At 41.0% G+C, this 12268-nt stretch overlaps 1 protein-coding gene across 3 annotated transcripts in view; it reads left to right on the forward strand.

The window, feature by feature from the left end:
* Positions 1-281: 281 nt before the first annotated feature.
* VAMP7 (vesicle associated membrane protein 7) overlaps positions 282-12268 on the forward strand; it is a 59488-nt gene continuing 47501 nt past the window's right edge. Inside the window, exon 1 of one of the 3 annotated variants that reach the window (XM_050775506.1) lies at positions 282-432. In XM_050775506.1, the coding sequence (XP_050631463.1) occupies positions 302-432 (131 nt within the window). In that variant the 5' untranslated portion in view covers positions 282-301. Of the gene's footprint in view, positions 433-8410; positions 8586-12268 lie in introns of those variants that run through there. The other 2 variants (XM_050775505.1, XM_050775507.1) reach the window with 2 other exon arrangements.

Here is a 12268-nt window from a genome sequence, read left to right on the forward strand (position 1 = left end):
GAGACGGGGCCAGCTTGGTTCTTCATTTATGCCGCCCACCATTGCTGGTAGATTCTTTATCTAGCCTGCATCCTCTCATTTTCCCGGATCCCTATACGGCATTTGACGCTGTTTACCACAAGAAATGTCGAACGAACGTGAGACACTCAGGGATACTCCAGTCGGAACTACTACTCCCAGAATGCAGTACGGCTCCTGGGAAGTGCGGGCAGCTGGGAACGCAGCAGGCCTAGCCCTGTCGCCTGCTGCCATTGGAGGAGCGCTCCCACTCCCAAGAGGCCACGCGTAGGCGGGGCGCTTCATGCGGAAGTCGGCGGCGTCCGGTCCCGGCGTCCGGTCCCAGCCTGCTCTGGGAGCTGGCAGTTGGCGACACTTCGCTGACCCGCGCCCCTCGGTCCCGAGCCCACGCGCCCTTAGAGGGTGCCCGGACAGGTAAATGGAGTGGGGCGCGCTCTGCGGGAGGCGAGGAGAGAACTGCGGGGAGAGGGCAGAGGCGTAGACGGAAAGGTGCTGGGGTGGAGCGAGGAGGCAGTGCAAGGGTGGCTTGGGCTTCTCTGGTGTCGACAGTTTCAGTTGTCGGGCAGGACCAGTTTTGGCGTCTTATGCCACTGGAAAGGCTTCGAGTTAGAGTGTCAGAATGCGTCACTTAAGCTGTCATTACAGGAGGGAAAAAATGTTAACTTTTTCTCAGTTTGCATTCTACAAGACCTTTCTGTAGCATTTAAATCTCTTGAGATCCCCTGAGTCTTCCAAAAACTCTCTACGTCCTTGTTCCATGACGTCACTTTCTGCTTCACCTTCTACTTCTGGCTGTTTATGCTCCTTCGTGGGTTCCTAGCCCCTTATTCGCCCTTCCTCCACTGCTCAGTATTGACAGTCCCCTTCTTCGTCTGTTCAGGAACTGTATTTCTGACCGACCCGTTTCCTCAGCTTCAGACCTGTTTGGTGTTTTTATTAGTGGCCAATGTTTGTCAAATTCTGACCGCGTACTTTGGTAAATGCTTTACATCTCCCCCTCCCATAACTCTCACAATCAACTGTCTTCATTCGGCCTCATTAATTGCTTTCAACTACCTGTATCTCCATTCTCCCTCCATTGATCCCAGAGGATACAGTCATGTTTGGGATATTAATTCCCTTTGAATACCTGTGGCTGAGTGCAGATCCATTCATATATTTAACAAATATTTATTGAACGGCTGGTATATGCTTGACACTTTTAAGTGCAGGGGATACAGCTGTAAATAAGACTTAAGAGGTTGCTACTCTCAGGAACTTACATGTTTGTGTCTAGAGGGGAAAACAGGAATAATCGGGATTATGTTATATATTGGTTAATGCGAAATAAAACAGGTGGTTGACTTGAAAGGGTAGGATCCTATCCTAAGAAAGTCAGAGGGATCGGACTGGGTCTCAGAGCATCGTCCAGAAAGAATAGTTGTAATACCAACAGGAATAATCTTGATCTGTAACATGACTTTTCATAAACACCTCTTCTTTTCCCCTGTCTAAGCAGTGTTTATTCTTCATTCTTCTATCTCCTCCAAGGTTGTTGCATCAGAATTCATGGTTTATCTATAGTTGGTTTATTCCTTATAAGACCCAGAGAGAAGAGTGGGGGATTGAATTACTATTAGCTCAACTGCTTTATCTTACTGAGAAAGATAGTTTGGTTGTGAAAATATTATTCTTACCAGGTCCTTCTGAATATAAAGTTATCTACCATTTATAGTATATTTAAAACCAAAATATGCTCAATGTTCACTCATTTATTCAACAAATATTTGAGGAAATATTAGATGGTAGGCACTGTGCTGAGCACTGGGAAAATAGGGTAAAATAGACACTTTGAGCTCTCTTCCAAGGATAAATAATCCTAACAGTATACTGAGGAAATTCCTAAGGCATAGGCTGACACCTACATTCCTGTTCTTCATCCAAGGTGAGATCATCACAAAACATTAAGACATTTTCTGAGCAATTGTGGACATTCTGAGATTATTCACTTATTATTCTTTATCGCGTTTATTTATATGTCTTTCCCCATTGTTCTATGGCTCCCTCAAGTATTGGAATCCCTTCTTCCTTAACTTTATACCTCTAGTGTCTACTTTGACTGTCATATAGTAACCTGCCAGTACATACGTGTTGGATTGAGATAGAAAGACTCCCTATTTGATCAAATTTAAATGACATGATTTATACAAGGCCTTCTTTATGTAAGGCCATCAGCCATATTCCTCAACCTTCTCATTCACCAAAGGTGGACCATTTCATCTTATCAGGCTAACTTATGTACCTTCTTTACTTTGTTCTCACCTCTATGCTTTCTCGTTCCATCCATCCCTCCTAAAATGATCTCCTGTCTCTTCCCAGGCACCTTGTGTACCTCCCTCCATTAATTTAGTGGGCCAGTTAGTTTAATAATCTGCTCATGATATAAAGGTGGAAAAAAATTAATTTCCTTTTTATATTTCCTATGAAACATTCTGCCAATGAACTCTTGCAAGAATTAACATAATAGGTCCTCCTGCAATAATATAAATAATGATACAGAATACTTTTTAAAAATTTTGCATTGCCTATCACCATGTGCTATGTAATGAGTTAATTGTACTACTTTATTTGAACAGTTGTATAACCTCTGTTCACACAGCATGTTTTGGTATCATTTGGTTTCTACTTGGTAGAAACACATCTTTTTTTGTTTGTTTTGTTTTTTGAGACGGAATCTTGCTCTGTCACCTGGACTGGAGTGCAGTGGCGCGATCTCGGCTAACAGCAACCTCCACCTCCCAGGTTCAAGCAATTCTCCTGCCTCAGCCCCCTGAATAGCTGGGATTACAGGTGCGCACCACCACGCCCAGCTAATTGTTTTTTGTATTTTTAGTAGAGATGGGGTTTCACCATTTTTGGTCAGGCTGGTCTCGCCACGCACCTCGGCCTCCCCAAGTGCTGGGATTACAGGCATGAGCCACCGTGCCTGGCCAAGAAACACATCTTTGAGTATTACTTTCTCCTTCGCCTGAGATAATTTAAGTGGTAATGTTATTCTGCCACATTGTTATTTTCAGGATGTCATTTAAAGTCTTAAGTATTAAAGTTTTTTGGGTTTTTTTTTTTTTTTTTTTTGAGGCAGAGTTTTGCTCTTGTTGCCTAGGCTGAAGTGCAATGGCATGATCTTGGCTCACCTCAACCTCCATCTCCTGGGTTCAAGCGATTCTCCTGCCTCAGCCTCCCAAGTAGCTGGAATTACAGGCCTGCGCCACCACGCCTGGCTAATTTTGTATTTTTAGTAGAAACAGGGTTTCTCCATGTTGATCAGGCTGGTCTCGAACTCCTGACCTTGGGTGATCCACCTGCCTCGGCCTCCCAAAGTGCTGGGATTACAGGCATGAGCCACTGCGCCCAGCCAAAACTGAAGTCTTATTCCATGCAGATATCTTTCAATTGTAAATCATTACTGCAAAAGACAAATTTTGTCTTTATAACGGATTAAAAACAACAGCAGTACAAGAGTGCTTGAGTCATGACTGTCATGAATTTAGGATGTGCCAACCTAAGATCAGCCAGATGCTTCTAAGATGTAAACATTAAGCATTGTCATTTTAGGTGATTTATTGACACCTATTTCTTTATAGACAGGAATGCAAGTGCAGCACTGAATTGTGTGCCATTGCTCATTTATAAGACACACATGTAGATGATCCAGAATATTGTTATACATTTTTCAGCGTTGTCAAAATACAAATGCAGAATTAAAAGATTTCTCAAAACACATGGACTTGGCCTTTCCCCTTAGTTACCTGAAACTGTCTTCAGCCTCTACTTGAAGATGCTTTTGCTGAGAAGGAGCAGTTTCATCATTGCTGTTCTATTTTATTACCAAATTTTTTTATACAGGCAATTCCTTACTTACAAATGTATATATTTTAAAAGTACTGTTGTAAGCTTGTTGTTTGGAACGCTGGATGTATTTTCTTCTATAAATAATGCTATCCATGACATTTACATTGTTATGCCAACCAGTATCATTTTAACTTTTAATTTAGTGGACTTGAAGACCTTCCCCACAATTTACAATAACTCCTCTATTAAAAGACTGCATTTATAATTCTCATTTGAATTCCCTTATAGCATATCTTTTTTTTGAAACCCAACAACTAGAACAAAAATATCATTTCTTTAGTCCCTTAACATAGTAAAAACAGACTTTTCTAACTCTAAGCTGTTGTGGGTGACCCTTCTAGCCCTTAGCTCTAAGGACAGTCCTCCAATATGAGCAAGGAAAAAGAAGGGATAGAGGTTTTAGAGAGGGAGGCAAGTTGGGCAATATGAGTATCTGGAAAGGGAAGAGTAGGATTTGTTTGGGTGAACAGTGAGTTTCTAAAATGGAAGTCTGCATTGCTTGTCAGCTTTTTGGCTAAGATCAGGTGTAGTATCAGTTTAAAATGGGGGCTTGTTGTGGGTTGAATTGTGTCCTCCAGAAAGCTGTGTTGAAGTCCTAACCCGTGGTACCTGTGAATGGGACCTTATTTAGAAATAGGATCTTTGCAGATGTAATTAAGATGTAATTGAAAATGAGGTCACACTGGAGTAGAGTGGGCCCTTGATCCAATATGACTGGCATCCATATAATAAAAGAGAAGAGACACAGAGAATGCAGTGTGAAGACACAGATACAGAGTGCACCATGTGACTACAGAGGTAAAGATTGAAGTGCTGCATCTCCAAGCCAAGGAACATCAAGGATTGCCACCAAACTATCAGAAGCTAGAAAGAGATAAGGAAAGATTCTCTCCTACAGGTTTCAGAGGGAGCATAGCCCTGCCAACACCTTGATTTTGGACTTTTAATCCTCAGAACTGGTAGGCAATACATTTCTGTTGTTTTAAGCAACCAAGTTTTTGGTACTTTATTACTGCAGCTACAAGAAACTAATACAGGGTTCTTAGCAGGAATGAAGTAGAATTGGGATGATGGCTGTGGGACCAAGTGAGGAGTGAATAGGAGAACAAAGAGGAACAGAGTTGATATGGGGCTTTCCTTTATGTTGCATTATCTTTTTTTCTTCCCTTCTCTCTCTGGCTTATCTTTTCATTCTTTTTCTTCTTGGATCTTATCTTTATATAGCACTTCATGGTTTAGTAGGCATTTATATACTGCTAATAATTAGCAGAGCCAGGTTTTCTAACTTCAAATGCAGTGTTCATTGTACCACAGTTGTTTCTGTTATCCCAATACTCATCAAGACGTTATGGATTCTATTACAAGACGTTTACAGTGGGGGCAGGTAAGACTTCATAGGTGGGATTTTTAGCAGTATAGGAGAGAGGAAGGAATTCCCATTAGTGACATCTGGAAGGAAAGTAAAATTTCTGTTGCTATGTACCCACTGTTTAACAGTCATTTTTAAGTTGGGGACTGTTTTTATTGAATGAAACACTACTTGCCTATAACTTATATCCATTGTTCCTAGTTATATTCCGAATAATGTGCTCCCTGTTCCAGGTGACTGTACTTTATATAAACTCAAAAACTATTGTAATGTTCCTTCTAAGTCCTCTTTCTCATGTTACATATCTCTGGTTCCTCCAGCCAGTCTTCAGATGACATAATCTCCATGTCTCTCACCCATATTGTCTCCCTTTTGTCCAATCATTAAATATTCTACCCAGAATTGAATTCAGTATTTCACATATGTTCTAACCAGCACAGAGTGTAATGGGACTAGTACTTAAACAGGTCAAGACACCCTGTTTCTTAATGTACTTTGAGATTATGTAAGCATTTTTAAGCAATATCTCATACTGTTGGTTCATAATGAACTTACAGTCCACTGAAACACTAGATCTTTTTGTATTAATTGTTGCCAAGCTCAGTTTTCTTCTTGAACCTGCACAGGGACTGAGGCTCCTACTTTTTCATCTCTCTGTTCCAGGGACCATATGATTTCTTATCTCTGTTTCTCTTTGCGTTTTTGTTCCTCTCTACTGTATGTCTCTTTGACCCTAAGCAATGACCTCCTTCCTTGTTATAAAATTTCATTGATGGTTTTACAGTCTTCATTCTCTTTCTTTCCTTTTGGCTTCTGGGCCACCACACTTTTGGCTTTCCCATTTGGTCCTCCTTAGTCTTTGTGAGTCTCTATCTACCTTTCCCTCAACTGTTGGTTGTGCTTTGGGTTTTTTCCTCAGCACTCTTCCTTTTTTCTGTATGCAATTTATCTTCAGCAAATAAATCATGTTTAAAATGGCAGATCTAACTGAGCTCATCTGGGAATAAAAGGGCACAGAATCAGTCCCGGAGGAAAGTCAACATTTAGAGGTCAGGTAGAGGAGGAAGAGTCAGCAAGAAGACAGAAAGAGCAGCCAGAGACGTAGGAGCATTTCAAGGAGGGTTGGTCAGCAGTGTTGACTGCCTGAGAGGTCAAATAAGGTAAGAATAGAGAAGCAACCACTGTATTTTGCAACACAAAGGCTGTTGGTGACCTTAGGAAGCGTGGTTTTTTGGAGTGTTAAGGGCAACAGCCAGATTATAGTAAGTAGAAGAATTAAAAGGAGGCAGAGGAGCAGAGATAATGTGTAGCAATGCTTTGAAGAAACAGAACAGGGCCAGGCATGGTGGCTCATGCCTGTAATCCCAACACTTTGGGAGGCCAAGGCAGATGGATCTCTTGAGCCCAGGAGTTCAAGACCAGCCTGGGTGACATAGTGAAACCCTGTCTCTACAACAAAATACAAAAATAGCTGGGTATGGTGGCACACACCTGTAGTCCCAGATACTACGAAGGCTGAGTTAGGAGGATCACTTGAGCCTGGGAAGTGGAGGCTGCAGTGAGCCGAGATTGTGCCACTGCACTCTTGCCTGGAGCTTGGGTGACAGAGCAAGATCCTGTCTCAAAAAAAAAAGAAAAGAAACAGAACAGTAGGATCCACAGTTAGGGAGGCTTTAGGATCAAGGGAAATTAAAGTATAAGACAGCAATTTGGAAACTATAACTTGCTACCTATGTGTAAGGAGAATTCTAGAAAGAAGATGGTCGAGATCACAACCCTGAGGAACAACTTCAATTCAAGAGTAGGAATGAAACAGAGACCCCCAAGAGACATTCAGCCCAAGAGACAGATGAGCACCTTCTGCTCTGTGTGCTGTCCTTCCATGCTGGGATTGCAATAAGGAATCTGCATATTCCCTATTCTCAAGCAGTTTGTAGTTTGCTGTTGTGTTTCACAAAGTATATTTGTGTGAATCACCTGCATCCAGACAGACTTGTGTTAAATACAGATTCCAGGGCCCTACCTCAGGCCTACGGAATCAGAATTTCAGGAAGTGATGCGAAGAGTTTGAATTTTTAGCAAGTGACTCATACTCTGCCACACAAGATGATTCGTATTCCCACTACAGTTTGAGAACCACTGGTATGTTGGGTGCTGAGCGTTAACAAATAAGAGTAGGTTTAACAGTTAATCGAAGACTAGTAAAGCATTTGTTCATCTCTTTTTATGTTTACGTCATTAAATAAGAGAAGCTGGGCTTGTTAGGTGGGAAATAATAGCACATATTCATAGGCAGACTTAAGGAAAATAATCTTAAACTCATGCCATATTGTTTTAGTAATGTTTTGTTTATGAAGGGTCTTACCATTCCTTTCTTGTGGAAGCTTTGAGTTATTTTCACTTTGTTTCTATTATGGATAATGACTTTATACTGGCAGTGTACAGTAAAAGGATAAGATTATGGGCTCTAGAACCGTACTGCCTAGGTTTAAATTGCAGCTCCACACTTACTAGCTCTGTAATTTGGGGGAAATTATTTAAGTCATTTGTGCTTCAGTTTTCTCATCTATAATAGAAGTATCATAATAGTGTATAATCTCATTGAGTTGTGAGGACTAAATGGATTAATAATTATAAAGTACTTAAAATGGTACCTGGCACATAGTAAACAATAAATATAGGCTATTTTTATTGTTAATAGTTATCTTTATGAATCTAGAGTCTTCTGTTGAACTATTTCTCTAGGATAAATTTTCAGGATGAAATTTCTACATTAAAGAATGAAGACATCTTTATGTACCTTTGCTATCTATAGTCATTGCTTTTCAAAAGGGTGAAATCTGTTTGTGCTGTAATAATTTGTAAATGAAATCTATCAATGGGGTGTGTGTGTGTGTGTATATGTGTTTTGTATGTCTCTTTATATGCATACAAGCATGGCTTAGGTTGTAAGTTTGTAGGAAACTTTGACCTTTTGTTAAAGCCTGCTGTTAAGTCTGTTGTTAAGTTTCATGTTATAGTACCTTGTTAGATATTATCTCCAGGTAGTATGTTGGCAAATGATAGTAAGTTACTTTTGAAAGATTATGTCAAATAAATATTCTAAATCTGTGTCTTTTTCCTTTTGATAGACTGAAGCCATGGCGATTCTTTTTGCTGTTGTTGCCAGGGGGACCACTATCCTTGCCAAACATGCTTGGTGTGGAGGAAACTTCCTGGAGGTGACAGAGCAGATTCTGGCCAAGATACCTTCAGAAAATAACAAACTAACATACTCACATGGCAAGTGAGTTCTGTTCTGCATGTGGTAAGGGATGAAAGAAGGGAATTCTGTTACTGTAATCAGAATGGTAGAAAAGTAGAAAACAAGCTTCTAGGTACATAATTTGAATAAGCTGACAGAATAGTAACCTTCAACAACTTAGAAAATATCTGGTTTTGTTACTTATAAATTTAACTTGTAATTATTTTATTCTGTTATTGAAGTGATATTATTTTATTTTGAAGAAAGATATGGAAATGTTAAATATAAAAATGACTTTGCTCTAGAGCTGTGTGATATGTGAAATGATTCAGATAAGATAGATAATGTTCCTTTGTTCGTTCTTTCAGTAAATATTTACTGAGCGCTTAACTATTGCCAGGCACTTTGCTTGGTGCTGGGGATATAACAAGAAATGTAGTATTTGCCTCATAAGGGTTATAGTTTAATGAGGGAGGCAGTCAAATCCATGATGTCAAGGGTGGGAGGGTGGGAAGTAGTAGATAGGATGATGGTATTCCAAGTAGAAGGAACAGCAGGTAGAGAAGTATGGAGGCATGAGATCATAGGGCGGGCATATTTAGGGAATTGCAGACTGTTCTCTGTGACTGGTGCCCAGGATGGTGAAAATAAAGCTAAAGAGAGATGGGTAGAAGAAAAGTCATGTAGAGCCTTGTAGGCCATATTAAGAGCTTGGACTTTACCCTGTGGGCAGTGGGAAGGCATTGAAGGTTTTCAGCCAGGATGTGACACAGTCAGGTTTTATTTATTTATTTATTTATTTAGAGACAGAGTCTCACTCTGTCACCCAGGCTGGAGTGCAGTGGTGCGGTCTTGGCTCACTGCAACCTCCATCTCCCAGGTTCAGATGATTCTCGTGCCTTAGCCTCCTGAGTAGCTGGGATTACAGGTGTGTACCACCATGCCCAGCTAATTTTTGTATTTTTAGTGGAGACGGGGTTTCACCATCTTGGCCAGGCTGGTCTCAAGCTCCTGACCTCAAGTGATTCACCTGCCTTGGCCTCCCAAAGTGTTGGGATTACAAGCGTGAGCCACCGCGCCTGGCCTTCAGTCAGTTTTTGCTTTAGAAAGATCACTCTGGTGACTGTTAGAGTGGCCATAGATGGGAAATCTTAGTAGTTAGTTTTAAAAAGTGCCTCAACCTTCCCCATTGGCACTTGAAAATCTTTTCTTACTTAACCCAGCCTTACTTCCTTAGTTCTTATCTCAGAATGAGGTCCTTATTACTTTCTATGGCTAACCCCTTATACAGTTTAAGGTCCACTCTAAGCTACTGTGAGAGAGACCCCCGAGATACAGTATTAATTTTAGTGAGATAGTCCAGAGATGAGTGGTTTGGGATGTTGGGGTGGCTCTGCCATTTCCAATTCCCTAATTCCCACCTCTGGCCAAGGCAGCTCCTTTGGTGCTTGTTATATCCCAGTGCTTGCCCAGTAATTTTAAAGGCAGGACCCAGAAGTGGCCTGATATTGTTGAGAAGTTTCTACTTACATCTTATTGTTCACTACACAGTCATGTAGCTAACATAGCTAGAAGGGAGGCCAGGAATTTTCTTCTGGCTATCCAGTCGTAGGCTCAACTAAAACTCTGTTACTCTGGAGGAAGTTATAGGATATCAGGGGATGACTTGCAGTCTTCCAGTCTGCTCTTCTGGCCACCCAGATATTTCAGTGAACCTTTCTTCCCAAACATAGAATACGCCTCTTCTCTGAGAAAGGTAGCTCAAAAGACCTATCTAGTCACTGTGTTTGGCTCCAAGTCCAGCATGTCCATCAGGCCCTGGTGTGGCTCCTGTGGTCTACTGACCATAAACTAAAAGATAAGTCATATGTTTTCCCTGCTCTCCCAGCCTAACCCAGTAGACAACGGTGAAATAAGGATCATCATAGTGAGAGTTACAAACTCCCATTTGGAAAAGGGAAGAATGAGAAACATGTAGAAGTCATTGCTTTCCAGTAATGATCAAATAATTGCCTCACACAATTTCAAAGACCCCTATTCTGACCAGGTAGTGGTTAGTGGTTCTGCTTTCTTGGAGGAACTCCCTCACCTTTTTTCCCTGACTCCTGGCTTTGTTCTACAAGAAGTTCTTCCTTTCTGGCCACATCCAAAATGGGAGTTAGAGAGTATATCATCTTTGGGAATTGTACACATTTTGTAGCCCTCTTCCTGCCAGCATAGGTTTGTGGGCCTAGAGGTTAAGGGTTAAATAATCCTAGCCTCTTATGATTTGGGCTTTATACTTTCCCTAAAAATGTATTAGACTTACAAACTGTGTTTCTAGGTAGCTCCTGGGAAAATGTCCAGGGAAAGCACATGTAGTCCTTTTAGAGGCAAGACTGGGAAATAGGGCATATATCTTCTGCTCATGTATTATGAGCCAGAATTTAGTCACAGCCATATGTAGCTTTAAGAGAGTATAGAATATGTAATCCAATTAAAATGCACTTATAGTAGAAGGAGATGTTATCTGTCTGCCATGCCTCTCTACCTGTGCCTCTGATCTAGCTGTGTTATTTTGAGCTTTGGTACCTTTTTTCATGCTTTTGTTATCTTCTAGGAATGTTGTTCTCCTCTTAAGCCTCCATGTAAACTTTTGCTCACTTTACAGGTCCCAAGCGAAATACTTTCTTAATTTGTAGTTTAATGCCTCTAAAAGGGCAGTTCTGATCATGTTCAACAGATACTGTCTGCCCTCAAGGTAAAATTCCTTAACAGGACTTGGAATATTCTTCAAGATCTGCCACTTTTTCCTTCTCTGGGCTCATCTTTTACTACTTTAGTCCTCAGTTTTGCTTTCCAGCCATACGTAGCCATTTGCAGTTCAATGCTAGGTTCTTTCTCTCTTCCTAGCCTTTGCAATAGCTGTTACCTTTTACTGGAATATATTTATCTGCTTACTTTTTAAAAAATCTCACTTCGGGTTCCTGAACTTAGATGTTTCCTTTTCCAGAAACCCCTGAACACTAACACTGAGTCAGTCACCCCAATCAGACACTCTTTTTATGTGTCTACATAGCATCTAATTTGTTCATATTGTAACACTTATCACACTGTATTGTTATTATTATTATTATTATTATTTTATGTTTTATTTTTTTTTGAGATGGAGTTTCACTCTTGTTGCCCAGGCTGGAGTGCAGTGGCGCAATCTCAGCTCACCACAACCTTCACTTCCTGGGTTCAAGTGATTCTCCCACCTCAGCCTCCTGAGTAACTGGGATGGCAGGTGCGCGCCAGCATGCCTGGCTAATTTTTGTATTTTTAGTAGAGATGGGGTTTCACCACGTTGGCCAGGCTGGTCTCAAACTCCTGACCTCAGTTGATCCACCCGCTTCAGCCTCCCAAAGTGCTGGGATTACAGGCATGAGCCACCGTGTCCGGCCTCAGACTGTATTATAATTGAAATGATTGTTTATCTCTGTACCCTGACTGTAGGCTTCTTGATGGCAGGGATCATACCTTGCTACCTTTTGTGGCCTGTGCACCAAGTGACTCACAAGTCTGGTTTAGGAGAAACAAATTTTATGGGTAAAGTGATGACTTTCATTTTGGGCATGTCATGTTTAAGCTGTCTATGGTATGTCTAGTTGGATATGTCTAGTAGACAGTAGTGTAGGTCGTCCTGGAGCTCAGGAGATAGGTCAGATCTAGATTTGGGAATCATTAGCACAATTGTGGTAGCTGAAAACAACAACAAAACATGA

The sequence above is a fragment of the Macaca thibetana genome, chromosome X (genome assembly GCF_024542745.1).
Source record: "Macaca thibetana thibetana isolate TM-01 chromosome X, ASM2454274v1, whole genome shotgun sequence".
In the NCBI taxonomy this organism is placed as follows: Eukaryota; Metazoa; Chordata; class Mammalia; order Primates; family Cercopithecidae; genus Macaca; species Macaca thibetana.